This window comes from Rhea pennata, chromosome 5 (genome assembly GCF_028389875.1).
Source record: "Rhea pennata isolate bPtePen1 chromosome 5, bPtePen1.pri, whole genome shotgun sequence".
Lineage (NCBI taxonomy): Eukaryota > Metazoa > Chordata > Aves > Rheiformes > Rheidae > Rhea > Rhea pennata.
This window is the reverse complement of record NC_084667.1, coordinates 57,024,422-57,047,021: the sequence shown is the minus strand read 5'-3', so window position 1 is coordinate 57,047,021 and position 22,600 is coordinate 57,024,422. Positions and strand designations below refer to the sequence as shown.

At 41.2% G+C, this 22,600-nt stretch overlaps 1 protein-coding gene across 11 annotated transcripts in view; it reads right to left on the bottom strand.

Moving 5' to 3' along the window:
- Positions 1–22,600, bottom strand: part of EVL (Enah/Vasp-like) — a 144,971-nt gene that overhangs the window by 42,653 nt on the left and 79,718 nt on the right. For all 11 annotated transcript variants that reach the window (XM_062576497.1, XM_062576500.1, XM_062576502.1 and 8 more), the window contains exon 3: positions 18,942–19,119. In XM_062576497.1, coding sequence (XP_062432481.1) covers positions 18,942–19,119 — 178 coding nt within the window. The remainder of the gene's footprint in view (positions 1–18,941; positions 19,120–22,600) is intronic.

Sequence of the window (22,600 nt, the reverse complement as noted above, 5' to 3'; positions counted from 1 at the left end):
ATGTTTTCCATAAAGATAAAAACATATATTAAAAAAAAAACCAAACAAACAGGTAGAATACTGAGAAACTAGGATCATCCACAAGGCAAGCAGACTCTGGCACCTCCTCTTAGACTATCAGAAACAGCTTTTGGGATATGCACACACATACAGTGAGAACCAGATGGACAGTGTTACTTGTAGGCTCTTGGAAAGGCAGAGGTTTTCAAAACCTGGGTTTTGAAAAATGCTGAGTGCTTTTAACTGGCAGTGACAGCATGAAGAACTGAACCGCTCAGTACTTCTGAAATCAGCTCTGCAAGAGGAACTATCTCACTTTCGAGCTGAACTTTTGCCTGGACTGAAATTTTAAGGTGGAAACAAAGGGAAAAGAACGAGCAAACAAGAGTGCCACATCCCTCTGCTAACCCCCTCAGCTGCTAGTAGCTCCATCCTGTAACACGTTACATGCACGTGACCAACACATTACCGAGTTCACTGTAAATGACCTCACAGAAGCAAATGTTCCTTCATCGAGTCTAAGGAGAGAAAACAGTATCTCCATAGTAGATCTGCTGCATGGTTGCTACAAGAATATCAAAATATTCTTTACAGCGTTCTTATAAAGCAATTACAAAGCACAACCTTATCCTACTAATTTCTAAGCTGGTACATCAAATCACCAGCCAATTCTCATTGCTAAAACATGCTATTTCTTCTGTTTGTATCTTTTGAGAAAAAAGAAATAAGCAAAAATACCACGCTTTACAGTTGGAGAATAAATTTAAAAGACCTATATTTTCCTGTCTGTCTTGATCCTGCTGAGCATCCTGCATTCCCAAGTGGCAATGTGAAGAGACATTGATCAGTCCTGTGGATTGATTTCTGTAGGAGACATAGCATCCAAATCAGATGCTGGGGAGAAGCTGGCAGCTAAGCACCGGCTGGGTGAATGCTACTGCAACCAGGGACATCCTGTGGGATACGAAACCTTCAAGGAAAGAGGGGGAAAATCAGATCAGGAGGCTCCAGAGAGGTTGAACCAGGAGATAAGTCTGCAGAAGCATGACACAAATGAGCCCTTGTCCACATCTCTCATCCACCTGAAAAACCGCAGCCTCTCTTGGTCTTGTCCAAACTGCCACTTGGTATCTGGCATCTGCTAAGCAAAACTTAAAATTGCAATATGATTGATAATGTTTATTAGTTTTAATTATCAAAACCATGTTAAATACTAATTTGCAAGAGTTTTGGCTCTTGAAAGTTAAAAAAAAAAAGTTTCTGTCAAGCCATAAGTAAACATATGAGCACAGAATAGCAGTCAAGGCCTTTATAGCAGTATCACAAGCAAAAACGACAAATAGAAGCTCTTTTGCAAAACCTCTGGCTTGGATCCAATGTCCTCTGCAGCAATACCAAGCTAGTTGGTGAGATGTGAAGAGTTTATTCACCCTTAAGCTGCATTAGCAAAACAATTTTGCTGTCCAACTGTGAAGACATTTTCTGAACCACGAGCTGAACTGGAACCTTTCAGTCTGCAGCAGCTGACACTGACTGGAGATTTATTTACTTTTTTTATCATTTAGGCTGAAGTAATAAAAAGTTCAAATCATAAATAGAGAGGAAATTGTAACATCTAGTATTAAACCAATTGTGATGAAGCCCTTTTAACCAAAGGGACATCATGGCCACCAGATATTTGTCTTCTGTTAGAAATGCTCTATTTTTACAACATATTACTAGAGATAAGAGAATATTTTCTATTTAATAATTAGTTTAAAATTTTCACTTTTTCCAACATGTCAATATTTTTTGTCAAAATGCCTTTGTTTTTGAATTTCCCCCACTAAAGAATTTTTAAAAAAACACACTATCTTTTGCAATCTTGTCATGAACAATTCCATAAAATCCTTTTTCATTCTAGATAGGTGCTGTGCTGCACTGGAAGACAGAATAACCACAATGAGGTTTCTGCTCTGTATATTTGTCTTCCCAGCTCAATATTCATTTTTCCTCAATATTTGGTGACAGCTCACTTGATACACCCCTCTTCTAAGCAGTCATTCTAGCATACCTCCTCCTAAGATAATATATAGCAAGGAAACAAAAAGTTATCTGACCTGGCAAGATCAATTCAGAAAAATAATTGAGTCATGAGATAGCTTTAAGACTTTTCTTCTATTTTTAATCAATAACCTTAGCTGAGATGAAAAACTGTCAAAACAGACATTAATAACACATGAAGTAAGTTTTGGGAGAACAGATTGTAATATTGTGGAAAAGTGATACATTGACAATTTAAATCTGGATCTTGTTAAGCAGCAGGGTCACAATAATCTTTTACTACCATCAGCTCACATTCAAAAATCCCCTCAGCCACGTTTATATACCCTACAGTCACTCACATTTGGTGATATTTTTTTCCTTTTCTAACTAGCAAATTTACCAGTGAAAGCTAAACTTTCCTTGAAATAATGTGATGCCTATTTTCTATTGGCTGTACACTCCATTACCCTCCAGCTGAAAATTATTTTCATGATTTAATCATTCTTTTCCATGTGAAATGCAAGACCTGGAAATTCACTTCCTTCACAGAAATTTGGCTTCCTTAATGAAGCATTGCACAAGAATGCATTAAAAGTTTCCTCAAAATACTTCCTCAGGAAACTCTACCCGTGGGAGATGGGGCCGAATGAGGAGCAAGAGGGGGTAAAAAAAAAAAAAAAAAAATAAGGGAGAAACCAGAGTAAGAAGGAGTGAGGAAGAGCAAGAGACACAATGCTCTTTTTCCACACTGATGAAGATGGAGATTATGGGCAGGATAACAGGAGGCTGCAAGAGCCTGGCCAGCTGGGATGGCAGAGCACATCGAGTGCAATTACCCGAGCGAACCACGGAGGAAAGACGTTCCCCCTCCGTCTGAAGGACTGTAAACTTTACTTCCTTTTGAGCTACCGTGACCTTCACCTCTTTGGAAATAAAAACCTATGTGAACACGGTACATTGTTCGCACATACAATGCGATATCTGTTTTTATATCTGCTCCAAATGCAAAAGGATATTAACATACGGGAGAGGCACTTTCATCTGATAATATTACACTGAAAGTCAGCTGCCTTATTTGGCTTTTTCCTGTTCACAGTCTTGCTGATTTTACTTAAACAACAGATTAATTTAGTATTACCAAATATTAAATGTTTCTCCTCAAAAGCACAACACAGCAGATGAAAAAAGAGGCCACATTCAGAATTATTTTGTATGATCAAAAAAACCCTACCACATTCATTTCTAATGTAAATACTGTTTTAAATTATGTAGTGTGAAAGCTGACAATATGCTTGTTTGGAAAATTTGTTTATATAATTACTGTTCTCATGTTAGCCCTAAATGAATCTTAGCACTGAAAATAATCCATAATATAAACAATGTGAAATCCAATAACTGAAGATACTACTGACCAGAAAACATCCCTGCATTACACTGCTCCTACTGCAGCAGTGAAAAAAGAATTTGCAGGTAAAAATTTGGGTTTGAATTTCAATCTTTTATTTTAAAGCTACCTGCATTTCCACAGAAAGTTATGCTTTTTAAATTAAAGTTAAAACATATCTTTTCTTTAAAAATGTTTAACTTTTCAAATAAAACAGTTCTTTTCATTTTTTTTGTAATCTACCTTGATTGTGAATATAAAAAAGGGAAAACAAGATGGATGTTTAGCTTGAATTTCTTATTAGTTTTAATTGGAAGGCTGGGATTTTGTTGTTTGCTTCCAGATAACCAAATACATTTTTTATATTATGCTTATTTGAAAAAAAAAGTGAAGAAAAGGTAATTTCAGTATGAAAAAACATATACCTTATCTTCTGAAGGAAGGTCTAATGTTCTATTTTTATTTCACTGAAACATATTTATATTTTAAAAAAAAAATCAATCTTTTAATCAGATTTAATGCATTTCTAGGAAAAAAAGTTTTGGTTCTTGTTAAAAGAACCTTCAAAACATTTTTATAAGGTTGCTAAAATAGCGGCTGACTGGCCCACCTAACAGCTGGTGCATACCTCCCACGAAAGCTTCCCAGGTCTGAGGAGCTTCAAGAATGCTTGGAAAGAAACAAACACACAACTTGCTTGTTGCTGTAGCTGTATTTTAATTTTAGATGTTGAAGAGAAACCAAAAAGACCGTAAGCAGCATGTGAAATGCGTGAGAAAACCTGACTGTCCATATTAAATAGAGCTCTGAGCAGCTCTTGCATACACAGCGCACCCCGATGAGCCAAACGAGCTGACACTGACCTTTACAGCGCTATCAAGGACATGTTTCTGCACTGTTGAGGTTTTTGCAATGGTTTTTCAATACTTCATCATAAAAATCCTACTTTGCGTATTTAAGCTTGCCGACCAAAGATCCTCCCACAACGCAACTCAGCGGCCATCTGCCTATGCCTCTCTGCACAATCTGCAGTGTTAGGGAAAACATTACTTAAAAACAGAGCAGTGCTGAAAGATCTATCTGCAAAATAATGTGATCTAAGACAAGAAATACATACAGCGCACCCTAATTGGGCAATCTCTGGACATATCAGTAAACTCGGGCAAGCAAAGAGGAGGCGGCTTGCGGGGGCATCAGGCTGAGGAGATACTGAAGAACATCCAGGGGCAATCTCGTCAGTAGGGAAATCATTGCAGTAATAGCCGAAAGCAGGCAGTTACTCTGAGCTTACAGGAATGCTACAGCAGAGAGCAAAAAAGGAATCAAAGGTCAAATAGCCTAAAGAGCAACATAGCTACGTTTATTATTCGAGATTCAGCCCTGAAATCTGAATGTTAAAGCCATCAGGAAGATGATGAAAAAAATCACCAGCAGAAAGCACAAGGCATGCCTTCCTTTGGACCCTCGCCCCTTTTGCAAGCCTCTTCCCTTTTAAAAACTAGAGGTCAACTCCTCACTTATCTCCACGAGACAGCAGCTCTGCGGCTGCCCTTAAAAGGACCCGGATTTATTGCAGTGCCTCCTGCCTCCACAGCAGATCTGGAAACCTGCTTTGCACTTGGGCCTCGCAGGCTGCTCCCCCTTGGCCCACCGCGTCTCCCTCGTCAGCAGCACACAGCGATTTGGCAAAAATCACTACAAAAAAAGCCTCTTTCTTTCTTCAAAGTTCACTTAGTCTCACCATATTGCTGATTCAAGTTGTTTTCTTTTTTTATTTAGCAATAGGATTTGCTGGTAAAGCACCTTAGAAGGGAAATGTAGGTATTTGTTAATGATGCACAGGAACATGAGCTCAATGATCCTAATGCCCAGAACCATTTCTGTTGTGGATGCCACAACTGGTCGCCCATGGTGTGCAGAAAACAAACAAGCAAAACAAAACAGAAATTTGCCATCAAGAAAAACACAGCCTGTAAACTAAAACGCCTAGTTATTGTGGTAGTTATTGCCAAAAAAAAAAAAAGGCAATTTAATGAATGAACACATAAATGTATTTCCTCCCAAACCACAGCTCTGAAACACATTTTTAGGACATACATTTTTTTAAAAAAAACCTTCCTTTTTCAAAGTAGTGTTTGAACCAATACCCCTGAACAGAATGTCCTCTCAATTTCTGGGCACTCCACATGCAATTGGATACAATCGGCCCATTTCTAACAGTATTTGATTTTCTCAGCATCCTCCTCCTCCACAGCAGCCCACTCCCCGTAAAGGAAGAGACCTGGCACCTGGCTGCCTGCATTCCTACTCCCCACTGTGCCACACTATGGGAAATGCAGCAGTACTTCATAAAAACTAGGAATTCACATTTAGCAAGTTCAATCAGTCAACAGAGGTGGTGAGCTCAATGACTCATGACCACATGTATTATTTTAAAGGTGTGAAAAAGCCAAAGATATTCCTCAGTTCACACTGAATAATGTTCTTTTTCCGGTTGAAAAGCCAAGTAACACCATTAGAAATATGCACGTTTCACTAACACGAACAGTAACTGACACTGTGTCACCTGCTGCAAAGACATTCTCACACCATACGCTGAATTTTGTCTTGCAACAACTGCATCGATAGCACTGCGAGAAGCCACACAACCAACCGCCTACACATGTGCTCAAACCTCCCCTGTCGTTCTGGGCATACCGGCCTGAAGAGTTTATTAACAGGTTACAACTCCTGCAAATTTTAACTCAGCACCCAGAGTCTGAACCTACCAACTGAATTCTACAGCCATAAAAGACAAAAATTTGGACAAACCTGGAGGAAGATCTTCACCTGCACAAGTCAGGAGTAACAGATTCGAAAACATTCCTTATACTTCCTTTCACACCTAACTGTGGGGATACAGGCATTTCTCAAAATACTCAAGAGTATTCTTTTTAATACTCTAACTCCCTTGGCTCCCTGCCACCTCACCCCTTCTCATCCTTTTCACTCTTTCAGAGAGGTGACATTTGACTAGCAGATCGAGAGGTGCTAACAACTGCACTCTCCTTCTTCCAAGTCTCCCAGAACATGTCTGCAACTAGATGGCGATTTTCTTAGCAGTCACTGCATATACTGTCAGTGCAAATACCAACACAACCATGGGTTTATTCTTAACAACATTTTCGTAACAATAATGCATTTCTTTCAAAGAGCCATTTACAATGATTACTACTAATTTGCTTAGACAATATCATACAAAGAAAGACTTTCAGAAGACAAATTGTGGCTCATTGTCACCTACTGCAAATAACTAATTCTGATATTGCTACTTTACACCAGGGTCATGTCTCTTGTATTGTCTCCTGCTCAGAAGTCTACAGTCACCATGTGCAAGTGAATTTTACAGCTGTGTCTCCTGTTTAACTCTTGCCACTGATACTAGGGATGTCTTTTTGGAAAGCACCTCTAAGCCAGCTATCTCACAGCAGCATTCTGTGCATTCAGCTTGCCAAACACCACTAGATACTGAGAAAAAAATGAAATTTATAATTCCTCTGGCTCCTTCTTGTGTCCCCCGAGCCTTGCATAAGCCCAGAATAAAAGGACTTTCATACACTGAATGACGCACAGATAGGGAAATAATCTTATCTCCCCATCCTACAAGTGTGATAGCTCTACTGATTATGTATTAAAATATAATCCTCTATGCATCTATTGCCTGAATGTTTGTGGTTCATCAGGCTTCTGTAATCACTGGCCTCAAAATCACAGTCATCCTATGTAGGGTTGAAACAGAACTTACTCTCCCACAATTTGAGTACCTACCTTTGCAAATGACGTGATCCAGTTAAATATTATTTCTGGGACAGGATGCCACTAGCACAGAAATAGTTGTTTCACCAATGCCTCCACCAACACATACTCCCCTTTCTTACTGGGTCTGCAGACTAGGGCAGTGATGGATCAGGAGCACTCAGTGCCCCTTTGCCCACCAGGAGGGACTGCTGTGGGACTGTCATTGCTTAAACTAGGAAAAGATACTAGCTCATGGTCACGTCTATGGAAATCCTGATGTTTTTCTGCTGTCTCCAATAACGAGAAAGGGAGACAGACATGAAAAAGGAAGACTTAAAAAAGGACTCAGGAGGAAAGTCTTGGAGATAGGAGAGAAAAGCACTGAGTAACTGGGCGAGAGGCTGCACCAGCATTTCACTGAGGGCCTACTGTATCGCCCTGCCTGATTACAAAACATCAGTCTCCAGCACACGTATCAGGGTTATTTTCTAATCAGCATCGTCCATCCTGGCAGTCGCAGCCCAGAACTGTTCAGTTAAACCAGACATTGGTGGCAGATGAACTAAAGCTATTGCTTGCTTCGGGACAAGTGAAGAAAGGAAGCACTGTTTCGTAGATGCACAGAGCAAGAAAGAAGTGTAATATATGATCAGCTGTGGTCCTTGCTGATATAGGACACTGTGGAAGCCTAGTCAAATTTGAAAGACATTTACAGAATGGTGGGAAAAAGCACACAACACACTGAAAACGATAACAGATAATTTACAAGGTCTATTCACCTTCAAACTGATCACTACCAAAAGCCACAGGCTCTTTACATTTGGCACAGAATATTATACAATTGTTTAGTGCAAGATTTCAGACATTTCTTGTTTTTGGGGGGAACAGTTCACAGGCATGCTTGCCACTCGAAGGAAGGAAGATTGCTCAAAATAGTTGGAGCACTCTGAGCAAAACAGTCTGCCTCTGGCTAACGCTGCTAACCCTTCCTTACATCTGGTGGGTCCTCTAGGATGTTACTGGGCACGGTTTTCATTTCTGGAGCAGCTTCGCTCTACCTACACCAACAGAGTGTGTTCTCTCTGCTAATGCAAGTGCCGAATCAGAGATGCTTTGTGCACTCGTGAGCTTCTCAGTCACCATAAAACTGCACTTGTCGCACACGTGCCTTCGCCAGGGAAGGCCATGCTGCAGGACCCTCACCATCCACTGCCCAATGTGTCCACACCACCTACAATGCTCAACCAGAACGGAGAGCTAAGGGACCAGCCCCAAACTACCTGGGCACCAAACTGTCATCTCAGTGAGCATTTGAAGAGATTAAGAAGAGCACAGACTGGGTCATCGTGTACAACTTGGTCAGTACTGGAAGATCGGGCTCATGTAAGCACTTGATTCCCTCGTTTAGCATAGGGAATATGCTTGCATCAAAATAGAGCAGAAATAGTACAATAATTTACTACTGTTATCTTCTCATTTAGGGAATGAAATAAGTTAATGTTTCTCCCTTACACTGCTATGCCCACGTTAGCTGCCCCTAGTACCACGCTGTATTGCACAGACATGGGTGCGTACGCAGCAGTTTTTAGGTGCTGCACTAACCACCAGAGGGAGTCCCTAGAAATCAGAAGTGGAGGAAACTGAATTAAAATTCATGTTTTACAGAGCACTCTGAATACTAATCAAGACCAATAGATAAAGCAATTCATGTAAATCAGATTGATGGTGATTGCCTTGCAGGGCTTGACTTTTCTATCATTCCAATAGGAGCAGTCTTTTAAATGCCCCTTCAATGCATGTACCCCATTGATTTCCCTTCCTCTCTTCGGCTGTGCAGCTGTGCACGTACAAGTGCAAAGGCTACGCACCCTGTGAACTAAAAACACTATCTGTCGGTAGATTACTTTCTTCCTGAAGTAAAGGGAGGGCCAGAGATTGTTTCACTTTATCACGGTTGTGGTTTGCTCCCTGCTGCGTCCCTGGGACTGTACAAGCCCGCATGGGGCAGCCTGTGATTACACCCCAGTCACCTCTAGGCGAGCCATCTTTTCTCAGTAGAGTATAGAGGAAGCTTATACAATTATTGCAGATGCCTAACATTTAGATGGCTAAAGTGCACTTAAATCAATCTCATTTCAGTTGTACTTCCTCACTGGGGTTAACTGAGGAAATTGCACCAGTCATTCCCATAAAGGTCTGAGAGTTTGTTTCCAGAATGTCATACAACTTACAACTTTTGGATCTCTGACTCTTTGAAAAACAAGATGCTGCACAGAATCATTTAAGAAGGCAATTAACAGAATTTGTGTGAGCTCCCAAGGGATTACCAGCCGGCAGCAGAAGCTCCTCTACATGTGATGACAGAGGCAGCATATGGCGATTTGCTTAGCGGCTGGAGTTCAAGAGCAGCGTCCCCCTCAGCTGAGTCCACTGTCAGAGGGCTGCACAGCTGTACCTTAACTCTCCGACTGCACCATCACGTGTCACCGCTCATTTTCGTGGTCCTAAGTGCTATCCGTTTGACCAGCAACACATTTTATTGAACATCTTTCACAGAATAAGCTACAGAATGTAATGAAAGCAGAGTTAAAAAAAAAAAAAAAGCAAAACACTATCAATTTTATTTTGATTATATGTGGAAAAAAAACCTCTCAACGTAGCAACTTATTCCTAACTTCTATCTATATACTTGTGAATTTCTTCCTGGGTTCACTTCTGGTATTAAATCCAAAAATTTGCATGCACAAAGACCATCTGTTTGCAGAGCTATGGCAGCCAGAGAGGTGATAATCTGGTGTGCGCTGCTCATGCGAACACACACAACACACACGTATTCTTATGAGTTCTCACTAACTGTTCCAGGGAAATCCATGGAGCACTGCTAAGCATATGGCTTACATGCATTATTTTTCTGGTTCCTAATAATTAAACCTCTGGTTTATTAATAATAAATTATTATAGTTACAAATTAATTATAAGTATAATTAGAAATAATTATCAATTAGCAAGTTTGGGAGAGAACAGCAGCAAAACTGTCATATAGCAGAGAAAGGGGCTTAATAGCAATCCTTTACAGTCATTGAAGAAAAAGTGAGAAAACTAGGCAGAATTTTGCCTGGAGGTCCCTGTAGACACATCTAAAACAGGTAACCAAATACCCTAAAAGTACCTGTTTCTCTTGACTACAAAGACAGCTGAGCTCACATACTACAGGGGTACTACACCGAACAAACTGTAGTCTGTACAACATTTCTGCTCCAGTTACCAGTAGGACTGTGGTCATACAGTCGTTACTTGTTCGAAGCAGGTCTGCAGCTAGGGCAGTGTGAAAATTACTGTATTGTGAGAAACTCTTGTAAGAATGGCTCTTAGCTGGGAATTCAGATAATCTACTAAATAAAAAAGGACTAAATCTCTTGTCAGCTCAAGGAGTAATAAACCAAAATTGATCTAGACCCTTATATATTTGTATCTCATCTCAAGGTAACTGCTCAAATAAATTAGCTAATATCCTTTAATTAGTGCAGGTTACCCATGAGTAGGATAAAACAAATAAAGATTTTTTGTGGATAAACACTGGATTTAGACAAAATTATAATTAGTAGAATATACCATTTCTTCAAGATGATTCAAAACGAACAGAGCATGATATTGCCCCTGTAAGCATATTTAGGTACTTTTAAATCATGTAAAAACTGGCAGTGTCACTTTCTATATGATCTCTTGGAAGTTCTATAGCCTATTTTTCCAAACATAGATAGCATTTAACAGAGCACAGCACCATCTTAAAATCAACCCTTTTTTGGTGATTCAAGCCAGGCATGCCTAGCAAAGGCTAGTTACCAGTCTTTGCAAATCTAGATCTGTATAATTACTAGCACAGCATACTGACCAGTCATTTTCTTTTTTTCTTTTAAGGATAAGGGCATTCCCTACAGTATTTAAAATGTTTTAATTATTTATTTTCAACATTGTTTTTTCTTTCTTCCTAGTGAGAATAATTTCAAAGCATATTCTTCTCAGCATTTTGGTTTCAAAACAACATAAATCAATCCAAAGAGTGGAGTGGGATTTCAGAGCATGTACAGAGTAAAGCAGAGCATCGGTCTTATAACTAAAGCCCATCTCCCTTGCTCTGAGTCTGAAAAAGACAACAAACTTCCCTATAAAACCAATTCTTATTCTGACAGTCACATTATTTTAGGGACTACCTTAGAATACCAAACATCAAAGCACTTGCACTAAAAATGACAGAAGATGAACAAAAAATGACGGGATTTTTTTTGAAAAAAAAAACAAATCTGTTCCAATGAGCAATTGGTCTTTCACTGAAAGAAACTGAATGTCTAATGAATAAATAAATGTCTCATAATCCATTACTGTTGGGTAAAACAAGATCCACTGAGACTTAACATGTCAAAGTATGGCAATGGAAAAGGTAAGGAGAAAAGTACTATTCTCACCACAAAAAAGCCAGTTGTTCCTCATACGTTTCAGACGTTTAAAGCGCTCTGGATCCCCAAAACAGTTTAGAAATAACTGGAGATGGGATGCATTAAGAAAACAACTTAGCACTCTGGCTGCGGTTCTCAAAGGAGACCGCACGAACCCAGCACCCAACTTCTCTGGGCCCTTTATGAAACCCTGGCGAGCAGGTTAACCTTAATGCTCTGCTGCTCACCGTGACTGTGGAGTCAGACCAGAGAATGTGACAGCTGAACATGCAGAAGTCGCTTCTGAACAAAATGAGGCCTTTCCCATCACCTGAAAAACAAGGCTGCAGCTTGTGCTGGGCCTCTATGCCTAGGCAGGAGGTAAGGAGTCAAAAATCCAGTGTAAAAACACTCCTTTACCCACTTCCTTCTTCTCCATGGCCTACCCCGCTTACTCATAAATTACTGGACTTGAATTCTGATAAAAACTTTTTTTCCTAAGCTGATATAGTCTCCTGCCATTTATCAGATTCTAGCAGAAAAAAAAAAAAAAAAAAGCCACAGAGCATCTTTTACCCCTGAACTTCACTAGTTAACATCAGTTTTGGGACAGGGGCTCGAGGGTAATGCTGCCCGGGAATCCCACTAGCCGGATTCTTTTTTCTCAACATGCCTAAGCCTCTCTTAACTCTCTCAGCAATGTTCTCACCCCACAGTTTCCTTCCTGAAGTGGTTTTCATTTAGCACAGAAGCAGCAAAAGCATCAGCAAGAGACTCGAGAGCCGTTAGATTTATCACGCTCTTCAAAGCGCACAGGCATCTTTTCTTCTTCTAGATGTGCGACAGCAGCTCTGCCACTGCCGCTCTTCCGCGTAGGTCTTGCAGAAAGTGGCAAAGGAACACCAAGGAAAACATCACAAGTTTTTACGAGCACAACACTAGCAGAGCACTTCTTTGCCCTGGAAAGAACAGTTGGCAAGTTGGCAATATGCAGGGGAACATTTTCTGCCATGGATCCCTGAAATGGGGGGAACTGGAGAAATGAATCGAAAAAATGATGTCTACATTTTTTTTTCAACAGCAGAATAATTATAGAACAATTTGATACTTCCTGACAGATAAATAATAGCAATGATATTTACAGTTCTAATGCTGAAAGGAGTTTCTAAGCCCAGTTTATCTATTCACAAGTGAGGAAGTTCATCTGTGCTCCATTTAGCTTGAGTTATCACTGGTTAATTTGGTAAATGAATCAGTTTTCCTCTCTGCTACTTCTGGCTGGGCAAGTTCTTCCACTTCAGGGTGAGTTGCAAGGGGGGAGGAAGTTGTTTAATACTCTACTTCTTTTCTTCTTTCCTTGTAATGGTTTTATTAACTTTTAAGTACGTTTCTCTTAACGTGTATTTTTTCCCTTAACTTAGCTTGTGCAGTGCACCCAGGTTTTTAGAAATTCTATATACTCATCTTAGAAAATCCACATTGACCTGAGAATAGGCACTTCAGCAGTTTTGCAGGCAGAAGATTCTTTCAAAGCAAGTGTCCATAATTCCAGGAGGAGAAGCATTGGTTATTTTGGAAACATGGGCAGTGGGCTCACCTGAGGACTATCTCAATCAATACAGTAAGGAAAAACCTTCAAAGTAAGGCACAGCCAGAGCAGCTATGGCTTGAGTACTGATTCATGGCTGGGGTCAAAATAAACTCCTGCACTCAAACAATCAGGCAGAAACAGGAACCGCTGCATGGTGGACCACTGCATCATATAGTTTAAACATCCAAGAGCAAATCCTCTCTATGTAGGCAGCAATAAGCCTTCCAGTATACAGCATTTAAAAACATACGTTCAGAAACATAAATGATTTTCTTGCATAATAAGTCAACAATAACTACCCAAGTCTCCAAGACAAAGACATGAAAAGAAAAGTAAAAAAAAAAAAATTATTATACAACAGGCTAACATTTACCAGCAGGCTGCATATATCAGATTCTCCATCTTTTTCCAAGAGGTACCAAATCTTTAAATGGTGGGAGCCCAAGAGGCCCTCAGAGTTGGCCAGGCCAATCCCCACAGCCAAGCCCTGGTCCCCCTTTTTCCCCCCTCTGCTAGACCTTTTCTGACCGTAACACGGAGGCTCTGTTAGGGATCAGCAGGGAAGCAAAGACAACGCATAAAGCATGCAAGCAAATCACGAGGGAAACGCATGAAGCCATCCTTTTGCCTGTTCCCATCGCTAGTGATTTGGCTAGCTCTCCAGAGCAAGAAATGAAAGAAAACAGGCTGATTCCCTTTCTCAGAGGTGGGTAACCACTCCCTGGAGGAGGTGCTGAGTTTACAGGCTCCATTAACCTCTGCAGTAAGAGCTACTTCATCACCAGCAGCAGTGACATTCCTACCAAATTATGTCAGGGAAGAACTTGCCCATTTTAGCTCAGTGATTTTTCCCACCTTACTGTCACTGGTCATGTAAGCCTTAGAGGACATGAACCTTGTCCATGTCCCAGGCAGACCCGTGACACCTTACACAGCAAACAGCCTGGGAGCAGGATCAGGTCATAGCGCTTCTTCCACAGCAGCTAGCATGGGCAAGGAGGGGTGCTGCCCTGTCCCTAACGAGCCCCTGGGCTGCGGATGCCAAGGCTGGCCAGGGACACTCACTGCATCAGGTAACTGATGCCAGCAGCCAAGCTTGACTTCAATTCGTAAAGTAAACCCTCATGATAGAAACCAATTTAACAGGAAGTCATTTGTCATATTAATGGTCTTACTAAATGACATCATTATACAACCCTAAGCAAGAGGTTGGTAATGAGGAAGTCAGAGTTATTATTTGCACTCATTTTGTAGGCTGGCGCAGAACAAATTCTTCATTTTCTATTGTACAGGAGAACAGATTAAAGAGACATAAGGAAATGAAAGTAATCAGGCATATAAATAGACTGGCAGGTAAACAACTGTGATTCAGTGGGACAAGGGGCAAACTCTAAAGGAAGGACTGTACTAATTTGGATCTTTATTTTATTTTTATCCGATTTTAGACTGTTCCCACCATGATCATTAGCAGCCTTCCAAAACTCTAGACTGAACTGAGTACTCTATTCAGTCCCTGCACTATAAGACCTTCTTTAATTCACCTAACCTTAGGTGAATTAAAACTGCATTTGTAGAAGCTCATGGGAACTGCTACACACAGCTCCCATGAAAACAGCAAGAATTCTGGACCCACCAAAGATAACCCACTCCACTCCACTCCATATTGGTTCATCCACTGCAGAAATTAGACAAGACAGCAAGTTTAAATTATGACTTTTATCCCACCTTTCCCAAACCTGGGGACGTGAGACTGCTGGATAGGATCCCTACCTAAGGATGACCCCAACACGTGACCAAGATTAGCAGAGGATTTAGGATCAGACCCATCCCACTTACCACAGGCATTTAACTGAAGCACTTGATTAAGTTTTTGCCAGTACTCAGCATAATCAGTAGAGACCAGGCCCTCAGCAGCCGATCTTGGTCTTCAGGAGAGCCAAAATGCGCTCTGGAAGCGCTTCTCCCCTCAACTGCACAGGGACCCCGCGATGCATGGGAAGTCGGGGCTGCTGGGCCCTACGGCAACGTGCCGAACGCAGCAATCCCCCGACACACGGTAGAGAAGAAGCGGGGCAGTACAGTAATAGTTCTCAATGCTAGTTCATAACTATTCATTAATTTGGTGTGAGTCATTTATTCAAAAAGTCAGTGATGCCTAGAAATTACATGGATTGCTGCCATTTTTTAGCTCTCCAGTTCAGTTCAATGCACCATTCAAAAAAAACCCACATCACTGCTTTGCGAACGAAACTAGTTATTTCCCCAAATGTCAGTCTAGGTATAGCACACTGACTTTGCGTCTGCTGAACACATGATGCATTCTCAGATCGTCTGTTCCAGTCTAACATGATTAATTTTAGTCTGTACAAGTAGGTGGTAACACGAAGGCAGAAGCAGTCAGGGAAGCCAGAATCCTTATCTAACTGCTGAAAGATTAACAACAGCTAAACACAGTAGTGTCCTAGCAGGGATATACAAAGCAAGTGAACAGCAGAAATCGCAAATCTCAAGTAACGCACATAGCATATTCCAAATTGTAGAGTTATATATGTATGGCATGCTGTACCAAGGATGAATATTCCAGAGGGAACATGTTTAACTCCCAGTTTTTGGTTGAGGATTTAGTGTGAGAACAATTGTGTGTAGAAATATGATCCTTACAGCCAGAATTCCTCTGCAAAAGCACCTTTGCAACTTCAATAAATGGAGGCATAGACAGAAATGCTTTTTTTTTCCGATGGCTTCTGCAAAAGCAAAATCAACCCTAGAGCAACATGCAGATAGCAAAATGAACCGAGTGTGCAAGTAGGGTGTGTGCCTGAAAAAATATATGGACATATATGCTTGTGTGAATTCCTATTTGCATTAATTCACGCCCGCAAAAGCATATGCCTGAGCCTAGAAGAGCAGTTTCACGGACAGATCTGAGCAAATGTTTTGTGCCTTATGCGCGTTAAGCACTTCTGCTGTCAGCTCTCGCGGTGGGAGCGCTGCAATGCCTGGGAATCTTGTGACGACGTAAAAGTCCGGAGGGAGAACACGCATCTGTCATGCACTACCATCACACAGACGCGTGGGGAAAAAAGGGTGAGGAGACGAATGCTGCCTGCCCTTTCTGCTGTTATTCATCTACTGCCTCCGTGGTTTGCTCTGCGTCCACTGACCTTGCTTACCTGCCTTGCGTACTGTTCACTGAAAAGGGAGGCAAGGCGAAGCAGCCCAGATAAACAGAAGCTGTGAATTTAGCAGGTCAAAAGTTCATTGCCAAAATATTTAAGATTAATATTGTCAAAATCAACTCATTAAACTTTAGTTAAAATTCCTGCAAGAAAGAAGATTTGAGATGAAAGTCTTTATATTTAGAATCAAGAAAATTATGAAATGATTTTGTTTCCAATATTATTTTTGATTACTAATAAACATAATTACTGTCAGTTACTCCTAAGTACTCCCTGTCCAGAACAAATACAAAGAAAAAAATCTATTTCAATTACCACATTATTCTATTAAAACATATGTAGTCTTAGACACAACTAGTGTTGCCAAATATCTTCTTGCAATCTAGTATCAACTTCATATTTTTCAACAGAAAAATTTAAAAAATAAATTTAACCTCCAAAACTAAATTTTGATAAAAATCAATATTTTGGGAGTTTACTTCAGGGAACCAGGAAAAAAAAAAAAAAAAAAAAAAACAAGTGCTAAAACACTCTTAAAAACAATTTTCAACTTTTGACAACTTCAGCTGTACAGAGACAGAAAAGCTGGCAATCTTTCAAACTTTTAACTCGTCATGTATGAGAGAAATTGGGTTGCTGAAAACTGAAAGTTTGCAAGAAGATTTCTTTTCCTAAAAATGAAAGAAAGAAATTTTGGCATCTGAGTGAATCAATTCATGTCTGTTTATGTGACAATTATACATCTAAAAAGGAAGCTCTTTAGCATGGGACTGATGTAATGTCTGTAAAGCATCTATTGCCCTTTGGTGTACTAAAAAACAGAAGAATACCAAAAAAATAAAATCCAAAAGACTATTTACTGTCATCCATTCATACATTCCTCGGAAACCTAGCAGCTTTTTCAAGGACTCAAAAACACCATCTTAAAAGTACTTGTTGGTCTTTGTTAGCCATAGCTACCATAATTAAAATTTTTATGCACATCCACTTTAGGATAGTTTCTTGACCTTAAAAGCTCTGATTAAATCAGAAGACATTCTCATTTTGAAACTCATGTTTCTGCAAGGCACCTCACTGAAACTATCTCAAAATCCTGCAAAAATCCTACTGCTTGAGGGGAGAGAAGAAACAAAAAGATGTAAACTGGAGGGCTTCTGAAAGAAAGCCAAACTCATCATAGGAATTAAGCCTATGAATACATCAGGCCCATATTTACACTCCAGTTAACCAATTTTTGAGGTCTCAATAGGTGGCCCACTATGGCTGATCAGGTATTAGAGATCTGTAGCAGTTAGAGAGCTCAACACCCTTCAGGTACAGGTAGGAACGGGAACCATCAGCCAGATTCCCCCCACAAGTCTCCTGCTATAGCACAACTACAGCCAAAAAGGTTCAGGCTGAAAAAGTCAGAATTCAGTGCTGGGTATTTCTGAACGCAGCACAGAACGTAGGACAGTTCTTCCTCTTTGATGACTTTTACTTTTGTCAACTTAGTATCATGAATGGAAATATCAAGAGAAAAAAAAAACCTGCACTACAAACATACATTTTAATATGATACATTTTGTTGTAAAGGCTGTCAGGAGATAAGCGTGATCGCCATTTAAAGGATATTTGTGGCTCACAAGCTGATATCATATGGACAGTTAGTGCTATACTTTAGAGGGCTACTGCAGTGAGACTGAAGTGAAACTTGGTGGGAAGCTAGTGATGTAAACCTTGAATCACTATGTTTTCAAAGAAAAATAAGCCTCTGGGGTATTTTTTTCAGGAGAAAAAAAAGACCCAATGTGAGTCTTGCTTTCTGTTCCCCCTGCCCAGCAGTTATAGAGAAATCATAAGCATGTAACTGAGGGTAGTGCTTAATCCAGATATTGAAAACCAGAAATTGGTTTCCACTGAGGACTAGGCCTGTATTTTGGGCCTTTGTCAAGCTATTGTAATGAGAATTTCACCAAACAGTAACTTTCACTACAAACTTCAATTGCAGTCAATATAACATTTATCAACAACATCCACCCATGTTCAGAATTTAAGCCTTTGCACCTTGTCAAAGGACCGAGAAGCCACACGCTCTTCTTTCAGAAAGCCGGGTTACAATAGCAAACAGTTGTAGCTGACACCTAGCGCACCGGAAACACGAGCTCGGAGTTCTACCTCAAAAGTTTTTATAAAAACATTGCTAATCTTACCCTAGCTGCTGTTTATTTAAGGTTATATTCTGTCATCTTACATGTAATAAAACCCACAGGTAAATCCACGTAAATCACTGGGGCTACCTGCCTACCTGGGCATTCCCAAATATTTAACTATTGATTTTCTATCATGAATTAAGACACCATGAAAAATTGGAAGGAAGGAGAATAAACCCTGAAAACATGGATGGTACCTACCACTGCAATTATTGATCTGAAGACTGTCCACCAGGGACCAGCTTTCTCTCTATTATAACTCGTTTTGGAACAACACGCAATCCAACACAACCGCATCCGGTGACACAAGCACCACAAAATGGCACACGTTAATATAGAGCACAACGGTTTCTAATTTACCTCCATCCTGTGAATTCATGATATTCAGAGCAAACAGCATTGCATTGGAGAACGTGGTAGCCTCTTCTTTGCTTGCAAAATTCAAGCCATAGACCTGCCGTGCATCGCGCCATTGATGAAAGGTAGGTGTTGCTTGATTGTACTTCAGTCCTTTCACAATTGAATAATTAATCACTACCTGCGATTTGAAAGAGAGACGTGAAGGTTAAAAATAGCCCTCTTCAGTGGAGAGAAAGGTCAGTTACACTGGCAACGCAGTCCATGTGGTGAACCCATAGATGGCTGCACGGTGAGGCAGTGTGAATTTTGATGACAAAAGAGACAGATCTGGGGTGAGATTTATGACAGTTCAAATTCAGCCTGGGGGACTTGCAAGCTAGTTTTGCAAATCCATTACCTGCTCGTGTTATCCACGGGATACAGCTGCGCATATACTGCAGACAGATGTCAAGAGTCAGTGCCAGCAGCTGTTGCCACCTTTTGGTGGAGGATCACACATGGGTGTCAGAAAAGGAGAAGGAGAGTTCTTGGCACTATCCCTCCCCCTCGAGCAGATAAACGTTTGACTCATTGCACTGGCTTTGGCTTTTTCCTCCTCCCCTGCACCTGCTCACCAGCAGCTTTTTATGCTGAGAAAGTTCTTGTCTAGCATCAGATAGGCAGTGACAAAACCAAACAACAACGTGCTTCCTCTCCCACCTCCTCTCTTGCTGTACATGCTATAATTTCCAGTCAATGGGTGTCTGCAGCAGAAAGGTGTTTCTGCATGATTTGATTTAATCTGCTAAATACAATGCCCTGTTTACCCTTGGCAGGGCACGCTGGATACTGAGGTACACAGTATGCCTGAGATCAAACCAGAAACCTCCAAAGCTGAAAGCGTAAGCTGCTCGAGCCCCAACTGGAGAGGCAGGACCTGTTGGCTGCAGCACTGAAAAGCCAGACGGACAGGTCATAGGGATAGCACCCCAAGATATCCATCTTTGGGGTGACTATGGTCCACTGTCGTGACGTAAAGTTAAGAAACAAAATGAAATCCTAACGAAAGGGTTCATAATCTATCCTCATAAATGGTACGGTGCAGCTGAAAGAAGAGAAAGACTAGGAAATGGAGCAGCCCTCGCCACCAGCTAGCAGAGGCTGGGGGCAGGAGGCAACTGGGGAGAGAGAAGCCTAAAATTACAAGCAGAGTAAGACTGAAATTCATTATTCAAGTAGAGTAAATCTGGCTCTGAGTCTCCTAGATAGGCCCTACAAACGGAATTATTTTGGCCTTAGTTTTATCAAAAGCCAGAACAACCCCTTCGTTTTCAGACTGCAGCCTGATCAGTGGAAACATTCCATCACACCAGCTCGTACAAGTCTTCCTCAAGTGCAGCCCACCGGCCGCTGGCATACGGGAGCAGGAGGGGCCCTTGGTGCGTGCTGCCGGGGTTTGCTCCCGGTGAGGGGCACCGCGCCTGGCCTTGGCGAGACAGGAGCAGCAACAGCGAGCAAGGAAACGGAGAGCCGAGATGTTGAACATCTCCACAAAGACAGCAATCAACCCGCCCAGCCGGGGCACCTGCAGGGACTCCAGACCTCCTCAGGTCAGCACTCAAGCCTTGTCGCTCCCGTAGCAAGCCCTCTACCCAGTGTTTATTGTTACAGATGGATCCTACACACCCGCAAAGACACTCATGTGTCTTTCTTGCTGTCTGATTTTTACAGTACTTTGGAAAGTTTTACGTTAATGCTATTGCTCCTTGAGCAGAAAGGCATTGGCCTTTTTCTCAAGAGCAGAAAAGGTTTGGGACTTTGTTATCAGCCCGGAGACTGCAGCACTCCCAGCGCTCAAGCCCCTGACACCACCGTCAGTCAGGCCTTCTCCAAAACGTGGAGACTACGACGTAGCAGCCCAAAACTGCTATGGTTCAGGTCGGAGTCTCTGCTCCCACAAGCAGGCCCAAACCCAACCAACCTTAATAAGCTACAGTGGTGATTAATTAATCCTTTAACTTTCAAAGGATGTGGTTCGGTTTGTGTCACAACAAGGCTGTCACCATTTCACTTCTGGCTTGGGCTCAAATCTGAGAAGCTCCCTCTCGCCCCGGGCCCTGTCCCAGCCACGTCGACACGCAGACCCCTCCGGCGGCTTGACTCACGTCGCCCCGCACCCTCCTCCCCGTCAACCCGCTCAGCGCATGCCGTTCAGCTCTGAGGTCATGCTGAGCTGCAATCACTCGCAGTGAAATCATCATTTTAAATCCTCAGCTGATCATGATTGAACCGGGCAGTCACCCCTCGCCAGCTAAGCCGTGGAGGCTGATCCTAGGCAGGCTTCTGCCTCCGAGAACCTCTCGCATGAGGTTTAAGCTCACTCGTTTTACTTCACCTTTTTAACAGGCTGGGTTACAATTAAGCTGATGAGTTGCAACACAGTGGTAAATTGCTTGCTTGAGACTGCCTGAATATCCACCGAGGGAAAACGAATGCTGCACAGAAACACTAAAGCTAGTGACGTCAAGTGATTATAATACTGATCTGGCCATATTTCCAAACCGCCCCAGCCTCTGTGGCTACTTCAAAGCTTCAAAAAGCTACTTTGGTGTTTTTGAGGATTACTGATCACGCCAGCACGAGTCTAGGCTAACACGCACGCCTGTGCAAAGCAGCAAGAGGAGTTCATTTACTGCCAGTCCTTAACTCAACCCTGCCGCACGCAGTGAGCACGTCCTCCAGCCACACGAGGAGGACTGGAGGTCTGAGGACCACTTCCCAGAGCTCAGCGTGGTGCTGAAGCCCTCCCATTCCAAAAACCCTGCTTCTCTGTGGTGGACTTTTTATATACAATCAGCCAGAGTAAAAAATAAAAGCTGGTAAGGCAAGTGGCATGGGAAGAGATTATCATAAACTGTAACACATGCAGCAAAAAAGGGCTAGAAAACAGAAAAGCAGCTAGAGAAAGACAATGAAAGGAGCCTACAGAAGAAGACATGGAGAAAAAGAAAAGATGATGAAAACGAAAGCGGCTGAGATTATTAGAGATGTAATACAAAGCAATAAAAATTAAAAAGGAAACATAAAAGGCAGGCAACGGTGAAGTCATGAAGATTACTCTAGTCTGAACCTTGCCAAAAAATATGTAACAAAAGTTAAAATTGCTCCTGTGTGATATTACCATGTTACATATTTTCTGTTAGTTTCTCAGGTCTTGGACAGCTGTGTAGCTTCATCTGCTTCATTATATGCCAATATTACGTATTAGCTGAAGATCAGTCCTTTTCAGGAAAAAATGGCTTTCCTGTCAAAACAACTGCTTTTAATAAAAATCTCCCTTTCACTGTGATTTAGCATAACCTGGAAGGATGCATGAAATAGGTCATACAGAGAATCATTTTTACTGAAATTCATTTTTGTTCTTATTAAATGCAATACTTAGCAAGCCTAGAAAGCTTATGGCTCCACACAAGAATAGTATAAAATATACTAAAATCTCAATCTGAAGCTTTCAGAACATTCCTTTTAATATTAATATACTGTCTTGAATTTGCTTCATTCATAATACTGGATTTTTTGTAATCATGTCTAAAACCAGTATTTTCTTTTAGATAGTTCTAGGTAACTAAGGCAATTTATACTATTTTTTGTTTGTGGGAGGATTTTTAGTCTTCAAATTA